Source organism: Selaginella moellendorffii, unplaced genomic scaffold, assembly GCF_000143415.4.
Source record: "Selaginella moellendorffii unplaced genomic scaffold, v1.0 SELMOscaffold_78, whole genome shotgun sequence".
Taxonomy (NCBI): Eukaryota; Viridiplantae; Streptophyta; class Lycopodiopsida; order Selaginellales; family Selaginellaceae; genus Selaginella; species Selaginella moellendorffii.
In genome coordinates, this window is record NW_003314339.1 from 644991 (window position 1) to 659819 (window position 14829).

The 14829-nt window shown below is 52.3% G+C and overlaps 6 protein-coding genes across 8 annotated transcripts; 2 read left to right on the forward strand and 4 right to left on the reverse strand.

The window, feature by feature from the left end:
• Positions 1-15: 15 nt before the first annotated feature.
• LOC9662819 (conserved oligomeric Golgi complex subunit 5) lies at positions 16-2698 on the reverse strand. Its single transcript, XM_002987044.2, has 3 exons — positions 1594-2698; positions 1043-1519; positions 16-986 (listed from the first exon to the last, which is right to left on the reverse strand). The coding sequence occupies exons 1-3, from the start codon at positions 2662-2664 to the stop codon at positions 90-92; spliced, it is 2445 nt and encodes an 814-aa protein (XP_002987090.2). The 5' UTR covers positions 2665-2698; the 3' UTR covers positions 16-89.
• On the forward strand, positions 2661-4309 carry LOC9662820 (probable dual-specificity RNA methyltransferase RlmN). The gene is made up of 8 exons (XM_002986995.2): positions 2661-2808; positions 2868-3030; positions 3094-3204; positions 3270-3404; positions 3462-3566; positions 3621-3790; positions 3845-3944; positions 3996-4309. The coding sequence occupies exons 1-8, from the start codon at positions 2717-2719 to the stop codon at positions 4242-4244; spliced, it is 1125 nt and encodes a 374-aa protein (XP_002987041.1). The 5' UTR covers positions 2661-2716; the 3' UTR covers positions 4245-4309.
• Positions 4244-6014, reverse strand: LOC9662743 (palmitoyl-acyl carrier protein thioesterase, chloroplastic). Its single transcript, XM_002987045.2, has 6 exons — positions 5394-6014; positions 5183-5316; positions 5010-5123; positions 4788-4956; positions 4650-4718; positions 4244-4587 (listed from the first exon to the last, which is right to left on the reverse strand). Exons 1-6 carry the CDS (start codon positions 5826-5828, stop codon positions 4297-4299), a joined length of 1212 nt encoding a protein of 403 aa, XP_002987091.2. The 5' UTR covers positions 5829-6014; the 3' UTR covers positions 4244-4296.
• Positions 6015-6035: 21 nt separating this feature from the next.
• On the reverse strand, positions 6036-7507 carry LOC9662821 (protein YeeZ). Of its 3 annotated transcripts, none has more exons than XM_024660853.1 (8): positions 7308-7507; positions 7150-7248; positions 7005-7086; positions 6884-6959; positions 6790-6826; positions 6599-6739; positions 6411-6545; positions 6036-6360 (listed from the first exon to the last, which is right to left on the reverse strand). In XM_024660853.1, the coding sequence occupies exons 1-8, from the start codon at positions 7451-7453 to the stop codon at positions 6126-6128; spliced, it is 951 nt and encodes a 316-aa protein (XP_024516621.1). In that variant the 5' UTR covers positions 7454-7507; the 3' UTR covers positions 6036-6125. The 3 variants fall into 3 exon arrangements, with proteins under 3 accessions (XP_024516621.1, XP_024516622.1, XP_024516619.1); XM_024660854.1 differs by having other exon boundaries at positions 6599-6730; positions 6790-6829; XM_024660851.1 differs by having other exon boundaries at positions 6790-6829.
• LOC9662822 (ABC transporter G family member 31) lies at positions 7490-13380 on the reverse strand. The gene is made up of 23 exons (XM_024660855.1): positions 12927-13380; positions 12721-12841; positions 12575-12663; positions 12431-12515; positions 12220-12379; positions 12088-12164; positions 11888-12032; positions 11501-11802; positions 11164-11445; positions 10790-11106; positions 10573-10733; positions 10406-10509; positions 10192-10348; positions 10061-10132; positions 9828-9994; positions 9434-9766; positions 9005-9379; positions 8820-8953; positions 8545-8772; positions 8314-8485; positions 8175-8262; positions 7950-8116; positions 7490-7891 (listed from the first exon to the last, which is right to left on the reverse strand). Exons 1-23 carry the CDS (start codon positions 13277-13279, stop codon positions 7622-7624), a joined length of 4359 nt encoding a protein of 1452 aa, XP_024516623.1. The 5' UTR covers positions 13280-13380; the 3' UTR covers positions 7490-7621.
• An 82-nt stretch (positions 13381-13462) lies between these two features.
• LOC9662823 (PRA1 family protein B2) lies at positions 13463-14220 on the forward strand. The gene has a single exon (XM_002986996.2). The coding sequence runs from the start codon at positions 13523-13525 to the stop codon at positions 14120-14122; it is 600 nt and encodes a 199-aa protein (XP_002987042.1). The 5' UTR covers positions 13463-13522; the 3' UTR covers positions 14123-14220.
• Positions 14221-14829: the final 609 nt, after the last annotated feature.

A 14829-nucleotide genomic window follows, 5' to 3' on the forward strand; every position in this document is an offset into this window, starting at 1 on the left:
AACTCAAATCCTCAATGGAGTTTTAATCGAGGCCGTTGATCAAAGTATATTCTCCTCCTCTTGAAAATCGGCTCTCTCTCTCCTCTCGCTCACAGGAGCGACGAGCCGAGCTGGAGCATGAGAGGATAAATGGGAGTGAATTGCTTGTCGCCGCGAGCTCTCACCTTGGCCGCGTAATCGTCCAGCGTTCCCTTCACTTCTTTCCACACGTCTTGTTCGCTGTGCGTGTCCAGCCACAGCGAGTACTGCGACGCCGAGAGCTTGGATCTCTTCATCGGGGACTCGAGCTCGTCCGGCGCCCGGCTGTAGAGATGGTGAAACACCACACTCGCCGGCAGCTCCTGCAGCAGTGGGCTGCTCGCGATCTGGTTCGTCTCCAGGAAGATGAAAGGCCTGAATGCCCGCAGCGCTCGGTATGGAGCACCAAGTTGCTCCACGGGAAAGAGGTTCTGTGCCACAAGGAGCTCCAGCTCTGCCATGTCTCTCGCCATGCTCAGCTTCCCAGCCTCCGATAGCGGTCTCACCAGGGCAGCGTGTCTCACGAACAGGACGAGCACCCTGGAAGCCATCTTCCTCACGAAGTTGATCGACACCGACTTGGGATTCCCGGAGCTAGAGCCTGTCAAGAGCTTGGACAGGAACTCGGACCTGAAGTGAGTCGCGGCCTCTTGGATCTCCTGCATGTACTTGGGCCTCTCGTCGTCCACTGTCATATCCGAGTTGAAGTCCAGGCCTTGCATCTCTAGGATACTCTTCTCCAGTCTCTCCGCCATCGCCTTGAACAGCGGATTCACCGTGTCCACTGCCACGCCGTAGACAGCCCCGAGCGACGGAGAGAGGATGTCAGCGGCGGATGGCGATAGGCCTGTCATCATTGAGCTCAATCTGTGATGGATGTCTTGCAAGTGATGGCACAGCGCAAAGTTCTTGAGCTGCGATGGCGTGGCTGGACCGGTCACCTGACGAGCATCAGGACCTGTTGCAAGCTGATAGAACAGCCCAAGTGAGCCTAAGACAAGGAAAGGCGGAAGAACAAGCTCACCTGGTACTCGGCTTTTTCAGCGAAGAGTTGCACAGACTTCCCAACTTCTTTAAGCACCATGAGCGTCAACCTGGCATCCAGCTTTGCAGCCTCAACCTCCTCCTGGATCCGTGCCACCAGCTTCGCAATCGGCTCCTCTGAAGTCGGAAGGCGAAGGAGAGTGGACGAAGCAAACATGTTGTTGACAAGGTCCGTGAGTCGTGCAAGTGTCTGGCCAAGGTACGCATTCTGGAACGGTTCCAGCGTCGTCACAAGCTGCTGTCTGTCCGCGTCCTTGATCGCCGGGGACGCACCTTTAACTTCCGTGTCGCGGACAAGCCTCTGGAGAAAGTTGTCCGCCACCCCGAGCAGCTTGGGATATCCCAGCACGAAGATCTCCTTGACAAAGCTCGATGAAGTGAACGCCGACTTCATCTGGCTGGCAAATGCCTTGACAATAGCCTCCCACACCCTCTCGGTCAGCGAGGCATCTCCAGCCTGCAAAGCCACACATTCGTGTTCAGTCACAAAAACTAAGAAGAACCTTGCCAGCAAGCAAAGCTTTCCTCTACCTGGACAACTTCATCGATGAAGCTGGCGTGAGAAACCGGATCCCTCTTCTTGATCATGACTCGCTCCAAGTGCCACACCGCCACCAAGATGGAGTGAAGCTGCTCCATGCATTGCCCAAGTCTCTGCCACAACCCATCCCTGGCCCTGGATCCAGCTCCCAGCTGCGGCGTCCCACTCCTGTGAGCTCCCCCTGGCCCCGCTGGGCCTGTGGCCGCCGCCGCCACGCTCGCGGAGATGGCCTTCATGTCGAGAGCACTCGCAATGCTCTTGACCGCCTGGCTCTTATACTTCTGGATCACGCTCTCCACTGTCGGCCGGAGCTCCCCGAGGTTGAAGTAGACTTGGAGCGCGGCACCAACTTGAGCTTGGTTGAAAGCTTTCATGCCAGCTTCCAGGCTCCGCATGGCCTCGCTCCGGATCTTGGTGCCAGCCTCCTTGAGCCAGGCCAGCTCCGAGTCCACCACCTCGATCCCGGAGAGATCAGCGTCACTGCGGAGCCCCTCGATCTCGCTCCACAGCTGCGCGGCCTTGGAGAGATCGGTTGGCTTGGAGGAATCGACGACGAGCTCGCGGAGGCGCTTGAGCTGCTTGAGCACGCGCACCACGGCGCGCAAGAGCTCCACGGTGGTGTGGAGGCAAGAGAGCTGCGTGGACTTGGATCGAATGCTCTTGTATGGCTCCGCTACCTCGGATCTCACCCGGCGCACGGAATTCTCTAGGCTCCCAACCCCGATCTTCACCACGCCCAGCGCGCCCTCCATGTCCTTGACGCTGCTCAGCTGCTGGACGAGCTCACTGTGGCGCAGCACGACCTCCCGCCTCAGCTGCTTCTCCAGCAGCGCCATGCCCTGCTCCACCTTCTCGGCCGACGCCGCGGCCGAGCCACTGCGCAGCGCATCGCTCGCGAACTGCGTCGCGTTGAAATCCTCCGACACAAACCTGCACAGCACCGGATCCCGGGCCATCTCGGCCAATGCATCCACCTCGGCGCCGCCAGCATCCTCCTCCTCGTGCTCGCGATCTCGAAACGAGGCAGATCGCATCCTGGGCGTACCCTGTTGGATCGGCATTGTCACTCCCACCACAAACCCTAATTAGGGTTTATCCAAGAAACAGGGGACAATGTCTCTCAGCTCCATTTTCGACGAGGGGATTCTCAAGGCGGAGCTCCAGCGCCATGGCATCAAGCCGCTACACGTCTACACCATCTGGAGGTAACATTCTCCATCGCGAATGGATGGATCGATCGCTCAATCGTCTCGTTCGTGCCCAGGCATGTCATGGATCACCCAAACGCGGCGTTGCACCAGGTACCGGGGCTGCCTGGCGCGCTCTATCCACTGCTGCGTACTCGATTTAAGGCGCTCACGTCCACATTGGCCGCTCACTCCACCTCCGCGAACGGCACTACCACCAAGCTCCTCCTCCAGCTCCAAGTAAAGTTTTTTTATGTTGTTGCTTCCTTCTATCTCAGGCTTGTTCTCGTGTGCTTAGAACAGAGTGGCCAATCTGTGGAGACAGTGATCATGCGGCATCACGGTGGAGCTGGGAAGTACGCCGGGGGCCCGAGACCTGGATCCGATCGTGCGACGCTCTGCGTCTCGTCTCAAGTGAGTGACTCGATCTCGCCTTTGGTTTTTTTGAGTGATTCTACTCGAAGTTCTTCAACTTCTAGGTGGGCTGCAAGATGGGCTGTAGCTTCTGCGCGACTGGGACGATGGGCTTCGTGGCCAACCTGACCGCGGGAGAGATTGTGGAGCAGTATGTTCACGCATCAAGGATGAGCCCCATCAGGAACATTGTTTTCATGGTGCGTTTCCTCCATGGAGTCCTATCAGATCTCACGCACTGTTTCTTCATTGAGCAGGGGATGGGAGAGCCTCTTAACAACTATAACTCGGTGGTGCAAGCCGTACAAACACTCACTGGACGCTGCTTTGGCCTGTCGCCAAGTCGTATCACCATCTCCACTGTAAGAAGTCTCAAACAAAACTCTTGTTTCAGCGCCTCCATCTTTTCCTTCCAGGTGGGAATTGTGCCTCGGATACTCTCGGTAGCAGGCGATCTCCCTGGCGTCAACCTGGCGCTCTCACTCCACGCTCCCACTCAAGCACTGCGCTGCCAGATCGTACCAGCCTCCCGGGCCTTCACGCTTGACAAGCTCATGGCCGCCGTGGATGCGTATCAAGCATCAAGGTGAGCTCCAGCTCGAAGCTCCAGTTGTGTGAGTACTCACTCTCTCCCGTCCAGCAATCGCACGCTCTTCATCGAGTACGTGATGTTGCAAGATGTCAACGATTCCTCTCAAGACGCTCGTCAGCTCGGGTGCCTGCTGCGAGACCGTAAAGTCGTAAGTTCTCCAGGTTGGTTTCTCGTCCCAGAGATTGAGATTTCATTGCAGGTGCTCAATCTCATCCCTTACAACCACACTTTTGTGGTTGGCGACTACAGGGCGACTCCGGCGGATCGCGTGCACCACTTCCAGAAGATCGTCCGAGAAGAGTTTGGGATCCGCACGACCGTCCGCCAGGAAATGGGACAGGACATCGATGGAGCTTGCGGGCAGCTCGCTCTCAAGAAACTCGAAGCTTCACCAGATATGGAGGACATCTTCCTCGATCTCCAAAGGAGAGAAGAGAGTCGGAGATAGAACCAAAAATCTCTCTTTTTTATTTTGGCTACGTGAAAGAAGAACAAACGCATCAGGCTTCTCGATTTTTCTTCCTCCGCCACACGGTCTTCCCTCTTACGAGTTCTGAGCCGTCACTCTGCAATCGCAAGAGGTGAAGCAGGCACGGCGGCTGCTCCACAGTCTCCTCGCCACTTCCGCCAAAGTTCGCTGTCTTCGTTTCCAAATTGTCGTCCGCGATCAAGCAATCTGCGTGTTGTACCCAGGTCATCGACTCTACAACGTCATTCTGGCCGCATTCTCGCCGGTACTCCAAAGTTAAGCTCGATACTTCGTGGTCTTGAACAATAGAGAGAGGCACGCTCTACACAACCCGAGCGAGTTAGAGAGACCGCGGCTTCAACTTTAAAATGTTATATATCTCACCTCGAGCATCCATCCGATGTATTTTACGTTGTTCACGTGCTGGTTCATGTCCAAATCTCCATGCCTTGGCTGCAAATGCAAAGATGATACTTTAAAAAAAGCGCAGGAAAGAGAAAGGAAAGTGAGATGGATACTCACTGTCAAACCCGAGCGGGCAAACTGTGTAGCGCCATCGACCTTGGTGATTTTGTGCGAGACGTTTCTGACAATGGCGCGTCTTTGGAGATAGAATGGAGTTATTTCCTCCCGGACGTCGTCGGGCATCTTAGAAAGCCTCCTCGTCGTCTGATTCATCACCACCCAGGTGCTGCAAGAACAAGCTCATGAATGCTTCCATCACAACCAAATCTCACAGCACACCTTGTTGCTCTGGCCAAAATCTGGCCCGACTTGTAGTCTCGCATGAGCCAGTCCCTGCGCATGCCATTTTTACCCGACGCGTCCACCCAAGTATCGATCTCAATCGCATCGCCCCTACAAAGATCCACAAAGATCGTCACAAAGTCTGGAACAAAAGAAGAAAGTGAGCATACCATGAAGCGTAGCGCTCTACTTGGACATGCACTCTCGACACCACCCATATCAATCGGTGCCGGATCATTGCATGCGTTGCTCCAAATCCATCTCCAGCAAGCCCGGACATCCAGACGTGGTTTAACGCAACCTCCTGGAAAACCATCACTAGAAACTCTGTGATCACTTGTCCAGAGCTTACGAAGAGGAGCACTGAGAGAGCTCACTCACCTGGAAATGGTTCATGAGTGTTTCTATGGAGGCCGTCTTGTCCACCCCGACTTCATACGATCGAATGACGAAGGTCTGGCGATAGACGAGCCTCCCTTCCACGAGCCTGCCCTGCCTTTGAGATTCCAGCGCCAGACTGTAAGGCCGGGGCGATGCCACCAGGAGCGCTGCTATGGCTGCCAGCACCGTGTTGAGCGAGGAAGCGCCGCCCTTTTGCAACTCCTGGCCGGGATTTCCGTTCAGCTTGGAGGATTCCAGGCGCGTCCCGTTGATCGCCAATTCATCCGCCTTGGTTGCCTCCTGGAGGCTACTCCTCGCCGCGATCCTCGACCTTGGAAACAAATACCTCAGCTCCGCCGATCCATGGAAGAAGCGATACGACGACGTCGATGCCGTGCTCGCGGAGCTGATCCTCGACACTGGAAAAGCATCCATGGAACCTCGCCAGGGCCGATTCCCCGATGCCACACCTGACGATCGTGCATGCGCTACAAACTCGTAGATCCGCCGCGCATCACAATGCACGGCGCTAGAATCCTGTGCCGGAGCTGCTGGATCGCGCGACCGAGCGTTGGAGATCACAGTGGCGCCATCCCCGCCGCCCTCCACGGCACCGGCGAAACGCGAGAGAGGAAATCTCAATACCAAAGAAAAAGGGGGAATTAATTAGTGCTAACTTAAACTGGATGGTCCTTAACTGTACGCGTGGCAGTGCGTTGCCGGCTGGCTGGCTTAGCTGTCCGCCCGTACCACGGCAGCCAGACCCTCCCTGTACGACGGAAACATGAGCTCCACTCCCAGTTCTTCCTTGATCCTCTTGTTCATCACGCGCTTCTCCGCCGCCGCGCTTCCTCCATCACCATTTCCTGGCGATTCTTCCTTAAGTTCCATCCCCAGGAGCTCCATTCCAAAGGCCGCAACCTCAGATCTCGGGGCCGGATCGTCGTCGACGACGTTGTAGATTCTCCTGCGTTTGCTACCAAGTTAGAGCTGGATCGACAACCGGTTTTGAGGTACCCGGAATGTGGTGACTCCATGCTCGCCATCAGGACCTGGCACACGTCCGAGACGTGGATTCTCGAGGTGAAGCGACGGGAATGCCTCGCTTCACTCACTCTTCGTTGCCTAGCGCCTTGTAAAGTATCCAGGACGCTGGAAAGGAAACAAACAAAACCACTAACTCAGATAGAACAATATGGGATTACCTCCGACCAGGACCGTAGATTCCACCAGCTCGGAAAATTTGCACTGACGCATTACTGTGCTGAAGCTCTAGCCACGAGTTCTCGGCGGCAACCCTCGCTTTTGACTTTCTATCCACTGGCTTCGCCTGCGTGCTGCAATTGCTTTGTTGGTTTAGTTATAAAACAGAAGCTTGCTTTTAGAAAATACTCACCTTTCGTCCACCCAGCCGCCTCGGTGATCGCCATATACTCCTCCAAAACGTAAGTCAGTCAATCACAAAGTTTACAATCACAAAACCAATATACCAGTGGAAGATATGTATCCAATCCAGCGAAGTGCACGACACCTAGCTTCTATGTCCTCCAAGTGCATTTTCAAGACCTGCGAGCAACGACATACTCAAATGCATCAATCCCCAGAACGTACCATGTCTGTCAGTGTATCCGGGTCCGGAGGCACACAGCTGACGAGATGAGTTGCTTGGTATAATGCCTCCAAGCCACCGTTGCTGGGGAACGACACCGAAGTTCAGTTCAGGCGGCCGAAGCAAAGAAAATGACATGGTTCTTACTCGAGACTGACACCAGGGCCGAAAATGTAAGCATCCACTCCGTAACATTCTTCCAGCGTCCTCCTCTTTTCCGCGCTGCGGCAAGTCCCAGAAACCTTCCTGCTAGTCTTACGAGTATTGGTAAAAAACAAAACTTTGAAACAAACAGGAACACTAACCATCCCTTGGTACGAAGTTGCTTTCCAAGTTCAACCCCTGTGTAACCAAGGCCAAACACGAACATGGACTGGTTCGTGCTCGTTTCCAGCACCTCATTCTTCGTCTTCAACAGCCCTCCTGAACAAGACCACACTATGGTTTGCATCTTACTTTCTACTTACACCAGTGGCAGCCCCAGAGATGAATATTGCTTTGCTTTACAACAAACTGAGCTGTACAGCGGCCCTTTTAGGCCAAACGTTGCCAAATGTCCCCCCCTCCCTCCCCGGATCCCACAGAACACTAGGTACCTAAGTATTAAAACACACCAAGGTCAGCGCTTTTGGAAATTGATGTACTTGATGGAATACGCAAACCCAAACCAGAAAACCACGATGTAGGCAATAAGGACAGCAACGCAGTATCCAAGCCAATCGTGCCTGAAGCCAAAGTAGTGCCGCAAAAACACGTCCACCTGAATCGTACCATAGCCTTGTGCAGTCATACGTTCCTTGACGTCTCCTAACTGCGAGCCGATCAGGCCATATAGAGTCCAGGCAATTGGACTGATCCAGTAGAACCAGACCCACCAGCCAGGGATAAGCTGCCAGAGTAGAAAAAAGAAGCATTAGTTCCCGTGGACTGTCGAAATGTATACTCACGGGCTGTGGTATGATAAACCCGGAGAAAAGATTCCATAGGGAGTAAAATGCAGAAGAGATGACCGCTGCTAGTTGCTGCGACGGCGTCAGGCCAATGGCCATCATCCCGTAAACCGTGAAGTACGTGAAAGTTAGAAACATGAAGAGCAAATACCAAAAGAATTTGGCTGCAAAAAACAGCGCATCATTATTCCAAGGCCACCAGTTTATACTCACTAGCAGTACCGGCAGTCCACTCAAAATGGATCATTGAGTAAGTGACGAGCCCGTATATGATAGTTTGCAGTACAAGGTACGGGATCTCGATGGCACCCTGTGAAGCACTCGAGCTTCAGCGCAAAAGATAGAAATTACTTGTGCTTACTTGTGCGAAGGCATACGGCAAAGGCGAGTACATTCCAGCCGCTCTTTCGCGATAAAAGACCGTGCGCTCAACGGAGACAATCGGTTGTACGCTTGAAGCGTTATTGATCCCAAGAAACAACACCGCTGCATAGAGAGCTCCCATGACGTTAAACAGATCTTGTTGGCTACCCCTGGGAGCAAAACAACATGTTTTAGAAAAACTTTGTTGACTTGTAATCAAAGACTGTACCTTTTGCTTCCTATGTCCCAGAAAACAGAGCCAAAAATCAAAGCACAAATCAGAGTAAAGAAAAATCGAACAGCGTTGTAATTTGGGCTGCGCCAGTACGTCAAGTTTTGCTTCCACAAGCATGCTTTAAACTGTGTCATTGAATCCTGAGAATACTCCGTTGGAAAAGAGAGATCTCTGGAACTAGGTGGTGGCACACTCAGTTCCTCGATAAGCTCTTCTATTTCCCTGCAGAGAAATGATGCATATTTTATCAGAAAGCAAGACTGATGTACCTGTGTAAATCCGAAACAGAGTAAATGTCAGCAAAGTCCTTTTTCAGCCGCGCCTCTGCCGCAGGACTAGTTACTTCAAGCATCCATGTTGCAGGATTATATCCGTCTTTAATAATTGGAACGCCTTCAACGGTCTGTGGATTTTATGCAAGCGTTAGCCTCTGACAAGCCCATGAAAGGCATACCATGAAATAATCAATCATCGTTTGAGAGTTCTCCCCGAGCGGTCCCATGTAGATGACACGACCACCTCTTTTCATCAGCAAGAGCTCGTCGAAAGCCTCAAAGATGTCTATACTTGGCTGATGAATCGTGCAAACTACAGTACGCCCTGTATCAACAGTATTTCTGACTGTCCTCATCACTATCGCGGCAGCACGAGCATCCAGTCCGGATGTGGGCTCATCCATAAAGATTATTGAAGGATTGGCCACGAGTTCCACAGCAATGGTCAGCCTTTTCCGTTGCTCAGTAGAGAGACCGGTGCTCCCTGGAAGGCCCACCAGAGCATTTCTTAGCGTATCCAGCTCCACCAGGGACATTATTTCCTCCACAAACGCCTGCAACCAAAACAACATGAGACAAAACCATGCGAAAAACAAAATCCCTCTTACATATCTGGTAGTTTTGTTCACTTCTCGTGGAAGCCGTAGCCACGAGGAATACAGTAAAGACTCGTAAACGGTCACTTGAGGGGAGTGAATGTCCGTCTGCTCCACGTATCCAGAAATACGAGCGAAAGTCTTCTGAACTTTGGAGTAGCCAGATACTCGTATATCACCTTCTATATATCCACCCGTCTTTCTCCCAGCAAGAACATCCATCAGCGTCGTCTTGCCCGCACCGCTTACACCGACAAGAGCAGTCAAGACACCAGGCCTGAATGCACCGCTCACATTACGAAGAAGCTGTAGTCGAGCGTCAGTCAGGCCCTGGCTTCTCATTTCCTGATAGCCACAAACGATAGTGCTCAACAGAGAGCAAAAGATAAAAAAAACACGTACTTACAGCAGGCATATCGACGTAGTAGCACATCTTCAAAAACGTCAAGGACAAAGGCTGAAATGGCAAGATCATTCCTTTCTTCTTGCCTGAATCTCTTTTTTCCAGTGCAGCCACATCCAGAGTCATTTCCGGAGTCCCATCGGATCGAAACGTTCTCTTTGTTGCTGTTTCTGTAATAAACCTACGAGTAATAAACCTGAGATGATATAATGGCAAGAGAAAGTATCGATCCCTACCTGGAACAGCAGCTTCAACTGACGGTGGCTCAACAGGATCCTCTGGGATGACAGCCTGTGGTTTCCCCAGCGCTGTTACAATCGCCAGATCAATTAACTTAGCACACCAAACCGAGAATGAGAATGCTTACGATCTAGATACGCAAACGCAAGGATCACAACCAGGTTGAACAAGAGCATATACCCGGTCAGCACGCCCACTCCCACCCAGTACCACCAACTTTCCAAAAACAATCCTCTTGGCTTCATTATGTTGATATAAAGCTTTCTATATCCAGTGGCAACATTCTGCAAAACAAGAGTGCTCGAGTAATTAGAATACTCTCACCTTCAACGAAATTAAACCTGGTTCCATCGAGGAGCGAGAAATTCATTCACAGCTATGGCATTCTGTGAATAAGAGAGAGGCGAAAGCCAGTACCCCCATATCCACCAAGGATGTATGTCATCTGTGATAGCACACAGTTAGCCAGCGCAGCGAAATAAAATAACAAAGAAAGGCCAAAACTTACTTCTAGCTATAATAAAACCACCCAACAAAAATACAATAAGAAGAGCGAATGAACCGAAGGTATTTGCTACCACCATATCTCTAGCAAGAGCTCCAATCAGTCTAAAGATTGCCAATGCCATTTGATGCATCAGCATTAATAGAAACATGTATCGGAAGAACCTGGGGACAAAACATCAACTTTCAGCTTAAGTAACACAGAAAAGTTGTGCCAATACCTGTCAGCCTCTGGTGTGAAGCCTACGCAATAGTATATAATACAGGACCATATAACCGCTTCCACCACCGAGTAAGGGATTCTTAGAAACCAGCTCGGCAACGAAAACGCCCAAGCAGGATAGAAGCGATTATCTCTCTGCTTGTAGAAGACAGGAAGCCTATGAACCGTGATGGCCATCTCGGAGAAGCCATTAAACATCATGTGAATAAGCGCAAAAAACAAGCAGCCGAGGTACATATTCCCGTAGATTTCATTAGTCGGCTCTATTGTCGTTCGAAGGAACAACGTTCCCGTAATTATTGCCATTATGGCTACCTGAAACAAAGGAAAACAATAAGAAGATCACGAGGAGCAGAGAAATTGAACTCTTACCTGAGTAGTTTTAAAAATGTAGAGAAATCTGTGACGTGAAATCAAGAGGATTTCTCGTTGGGTGCATGCCTTGAACAATTCCCAGCTTGACATTGCATACTTTCGTTTCGACAGAGCCGCAGGATGGCTGCCTGCTTTGTTATAAGGGGTGGCAAGGTGCGCGCTAAGGTCTTTACCAGCTTGATAATCTTGGAATGCCTCGGCAAACACCGCGACTGGAATGTACTGGTATGGCCTGCTCTTGTCTGCCCAGTATTGCTTCTGATCCTTCTTCGAGGTTACCTGAAAGGAAAAACTGTTAGAAGAAAAGAACAGGGAACCAAAAGCAACTCAATACCTCTTGAAGAAAATCAGCAACTCCTTTCCGAGGTGGCAACTTAAAACCCATCAATTCGAAAAAGTGTAGTATGCTCTCTCTCGGACCGAGATAAACTACGTATCCTTCAGCTAGTAGCAACACGTCGTCAAAAAGGTCATACGTTTCTGGAGGAGGTTGAAGAAGCGCCATCAGAACTGTCCCTTCGAGCAAATGAACAAAATTTCTGACGCACTTGACGATTTGAAACGTGGTGGAACTATCGAGCCCGGTCGAGATTTCGTCCATAAAAAGCGTCTTTTTCGGCCCCACAACCATTTCACCTGTGAGGAAGACGTTCTTAAGTTGCTGAGTTCTGTTGTGCTTGGTTGAGGCATTTGACTATAAGGCAGGCGGAGGTGTTGTAACCTGTAGTCACGCGTTTCTTCTGCCCTCCTGAGACGCCACGAAGCATTTCATTCCCCACCAAAGTGTCGGCACAAACTTCTAAGCCAAGCACCTTCATCATGTAGTCTGTAGCCATACTGTGTTTTTTCCCTTTAACAGCCATTGCCTGTAACCATAAAGTTTAGTGGAAAGACTAGTCCTTGAAATCTAAACGGCCGGACCTTCATAAAGGCATCGATTTCAGGATCCGGGTGAATGTGTCGCTCCTTCTCTCTGCCGACTAGCTCAGTTAGCATCTCTGGAAAAGATCCAAGGAGTAAGAATCTAGCGCCAAAGTTTTTGCTACTACGCACCGTTTTTGTAGCCAACACCTTGGCAGCGAGCAGAAAAATCCAGTGTCTCTCGGACAGTCATCTCTCCAATATGGTTGTCCTCTTGACCAATATACGCAGAAGTTCCCAGGGGCTCAAACTCGTTGAAGCCATGGCCGTTGTAAGTTATTGTACCGGTTGCCTGCGGGCAGAAAAGACAGTTTACCGCAAAAGAAAGCAAACCAGGACACACCCTCAGATCCGCTTCAAGTTTTCCAGCGAGTGCCACCAGCAACGTCGACTTTCCGGCTCCAGGCGGTCCCAGCAAAAGAGTCATTCTGCAAGGAAGGAATCCAGCACCAAGATAAGAGAAATGGAGGTAAATGAAGCAGCTCACCTTCCGGGTTTGATGACCCCACTCACGTCCTTGAGAATCTTAAAATCCTTCTTGTCCGATGACATGATCTTCATGGAAACTAGCATGTCCTGAGAAGAAAAAAAGAGAGTGGTGTTTGATCTCAATCGATACAGTAAGCCAGTTACCTCCACAAAATTCCTCACGAAGTTTGTGAGGCTTGGTAAAGCTCTCGATCCAACGTGAACATCAGCACTGATCCGGAGATGCTCGAAGCGAACCTCCACCGTGGGAAGCGCAATGCGGACCCTGTCAAGTCAGTAGTTCTACAGTGAGCTCCTCCTCCTCTGCCGAGATGAAAGCCAGCAGCCAAGAATCGATCGATGACACCGACCTCTGGAGGCGCTCCTTGAGCCGCTGCAAGAGGTGGAGATTGTCTTGATCGGTGGTGGCAAACGCGCTCTCCAACACCCGCTGCCTCTCACCCCTGCTCAGGTACCTCACATCCACCGGGACCTTCTCCTCCTCGTTCAAAAAAACCATGCGGAGGCGCTCGTAGGCTGGGAACTCCTCCAGCGCTGCCCACATGAGCGCTTCCGCGTCCTCATTGTCCTCCACCGCCACTGATTTCCTCGCAAACGGCGTGCCGTGAGCATCGGTGCTGACATTATCCTTCCATACCTTTGACGATCGATGCTCGGGATTTAGAAACAGGCCTCCCATCGGGGCCGCGGCATCTGCCGCCATTGCTGCGCGCCCTACACACTACTGCCGAGGACGCTAGGGCAACGCGAGCGTCCACACAACATCAGCTCAGGCACGCACGGCGCCATGACAATGCGGCTGAATCGCAGCCCTATCCCTCCCCCGCGCAGTCCACGCTTTTGAAATGACCAGGCACCAAGAACCCTAATAACGGAAATAAACGCGTCTTCGAAAGCTAGGGTTATTTGGGGCAAGGTGTAGATCTGCCAGATCCAGGAGGAGGCGATGATGGCGAGCAGTGTGGCAACGCAGCAGCAGAGCTTGGCGCCGACGCCAGCGGCTCGGGCTTTCCTCTCCCGTCTCTCCGATGGTATGAAGATGGCGGTTGCGCAGCGCAGGCCGTGGAAGGAGCTCGTAGATCGCAACTCGCTGGCCAAGCCCGAGTCCCTCTCCGACGCCCTGGGCCGGATCCGCAAGAACATCGGCTACTTCAAGATCAATTACATCTTGGTCGTGCTGGGCTGCATCGCGGCGAGCCTGGTCTATCATCCTCTCTCGCTCCTCACGCTCGGGGTGCTGGCATTCATGTGGTATTACCTCTATCTCGTCCGCACCGAGCCCGTCGTCCTATTCAATCGGAGCTTCAGCGAGCGCGAGGTGATGATCCTCATGGGGATCGTCTCGGTCGTGGTGGTGTTCCTCCTCTCGGACGTGGGATCGCTGCTACTGTCGGCGCTCACGATTGGCGCGGTCGCGGTGAGCCTTCATGGGGCTTTTAGAGTTCCGGACGATCTCTTCCTGGACGAGCAAGAGGGCGGCGCTGGATTCCTCTCCTTCCTTGGATCTACCAGCAGCACCAATCCTCCAGTGGCGAGCCACGTTTGAGGATCATCATCAAGCAATGTTTCCAGTTCTACCTATTTTGCCTATTTTGCTTTGTTGTTGTTCTAGCACATCACACGGAATGTTAAAAGGTTTGATCATCGCGTGGGCTGTTCTCCGCCGTAGGATGAATCGTCGTTGCCGCGCTGGAAAGTGTAGGCGTGTTGGCACGGATAAAAACTTAGTAACTTAGGGTTTGTGGACGAGAGCTAGGAGCGAGCGATCCACACGCTAGCCCGATGTAAGTGATGTCGATCTAAGGCCGCCCTCGGGCGCGCCTCTTGCTGCTAGATAGATTGGAGGCTAGATCGCTAGGAGAGAAGGGGAGGGAATAAAATGGCGCCCACGGCCACCACGGCAGCAGTGTCAATCCCTCTTCCTTCGCGCCCTCCGCGCCTCGACGCTGTTGTTGCTGCCGACGACGCCGGGGAATTCGACTTCTCGGACGTTTTTGGGCAACTTCCATCCGTCAAGGAGGGCGAGGCTGCGGATTGGGGCCAGCCGGAGCTCCACTACGTCGCCGACACGCTGGTCATTTGTAGCCGGTCACACTCGCTGGTTGGGCCGTCTCCTCGTCCCAGCTTGAGAGTTGGCTGCCCGCTGGAGGAATGCGCGGCCGGGGACGATGCTGGTGAGGACTCCGACTTCTCCGACGCTGTGGATGTGGAGCAGCAGCAGGAATTCGACGACACCACTCGCAAGCTCGGGCC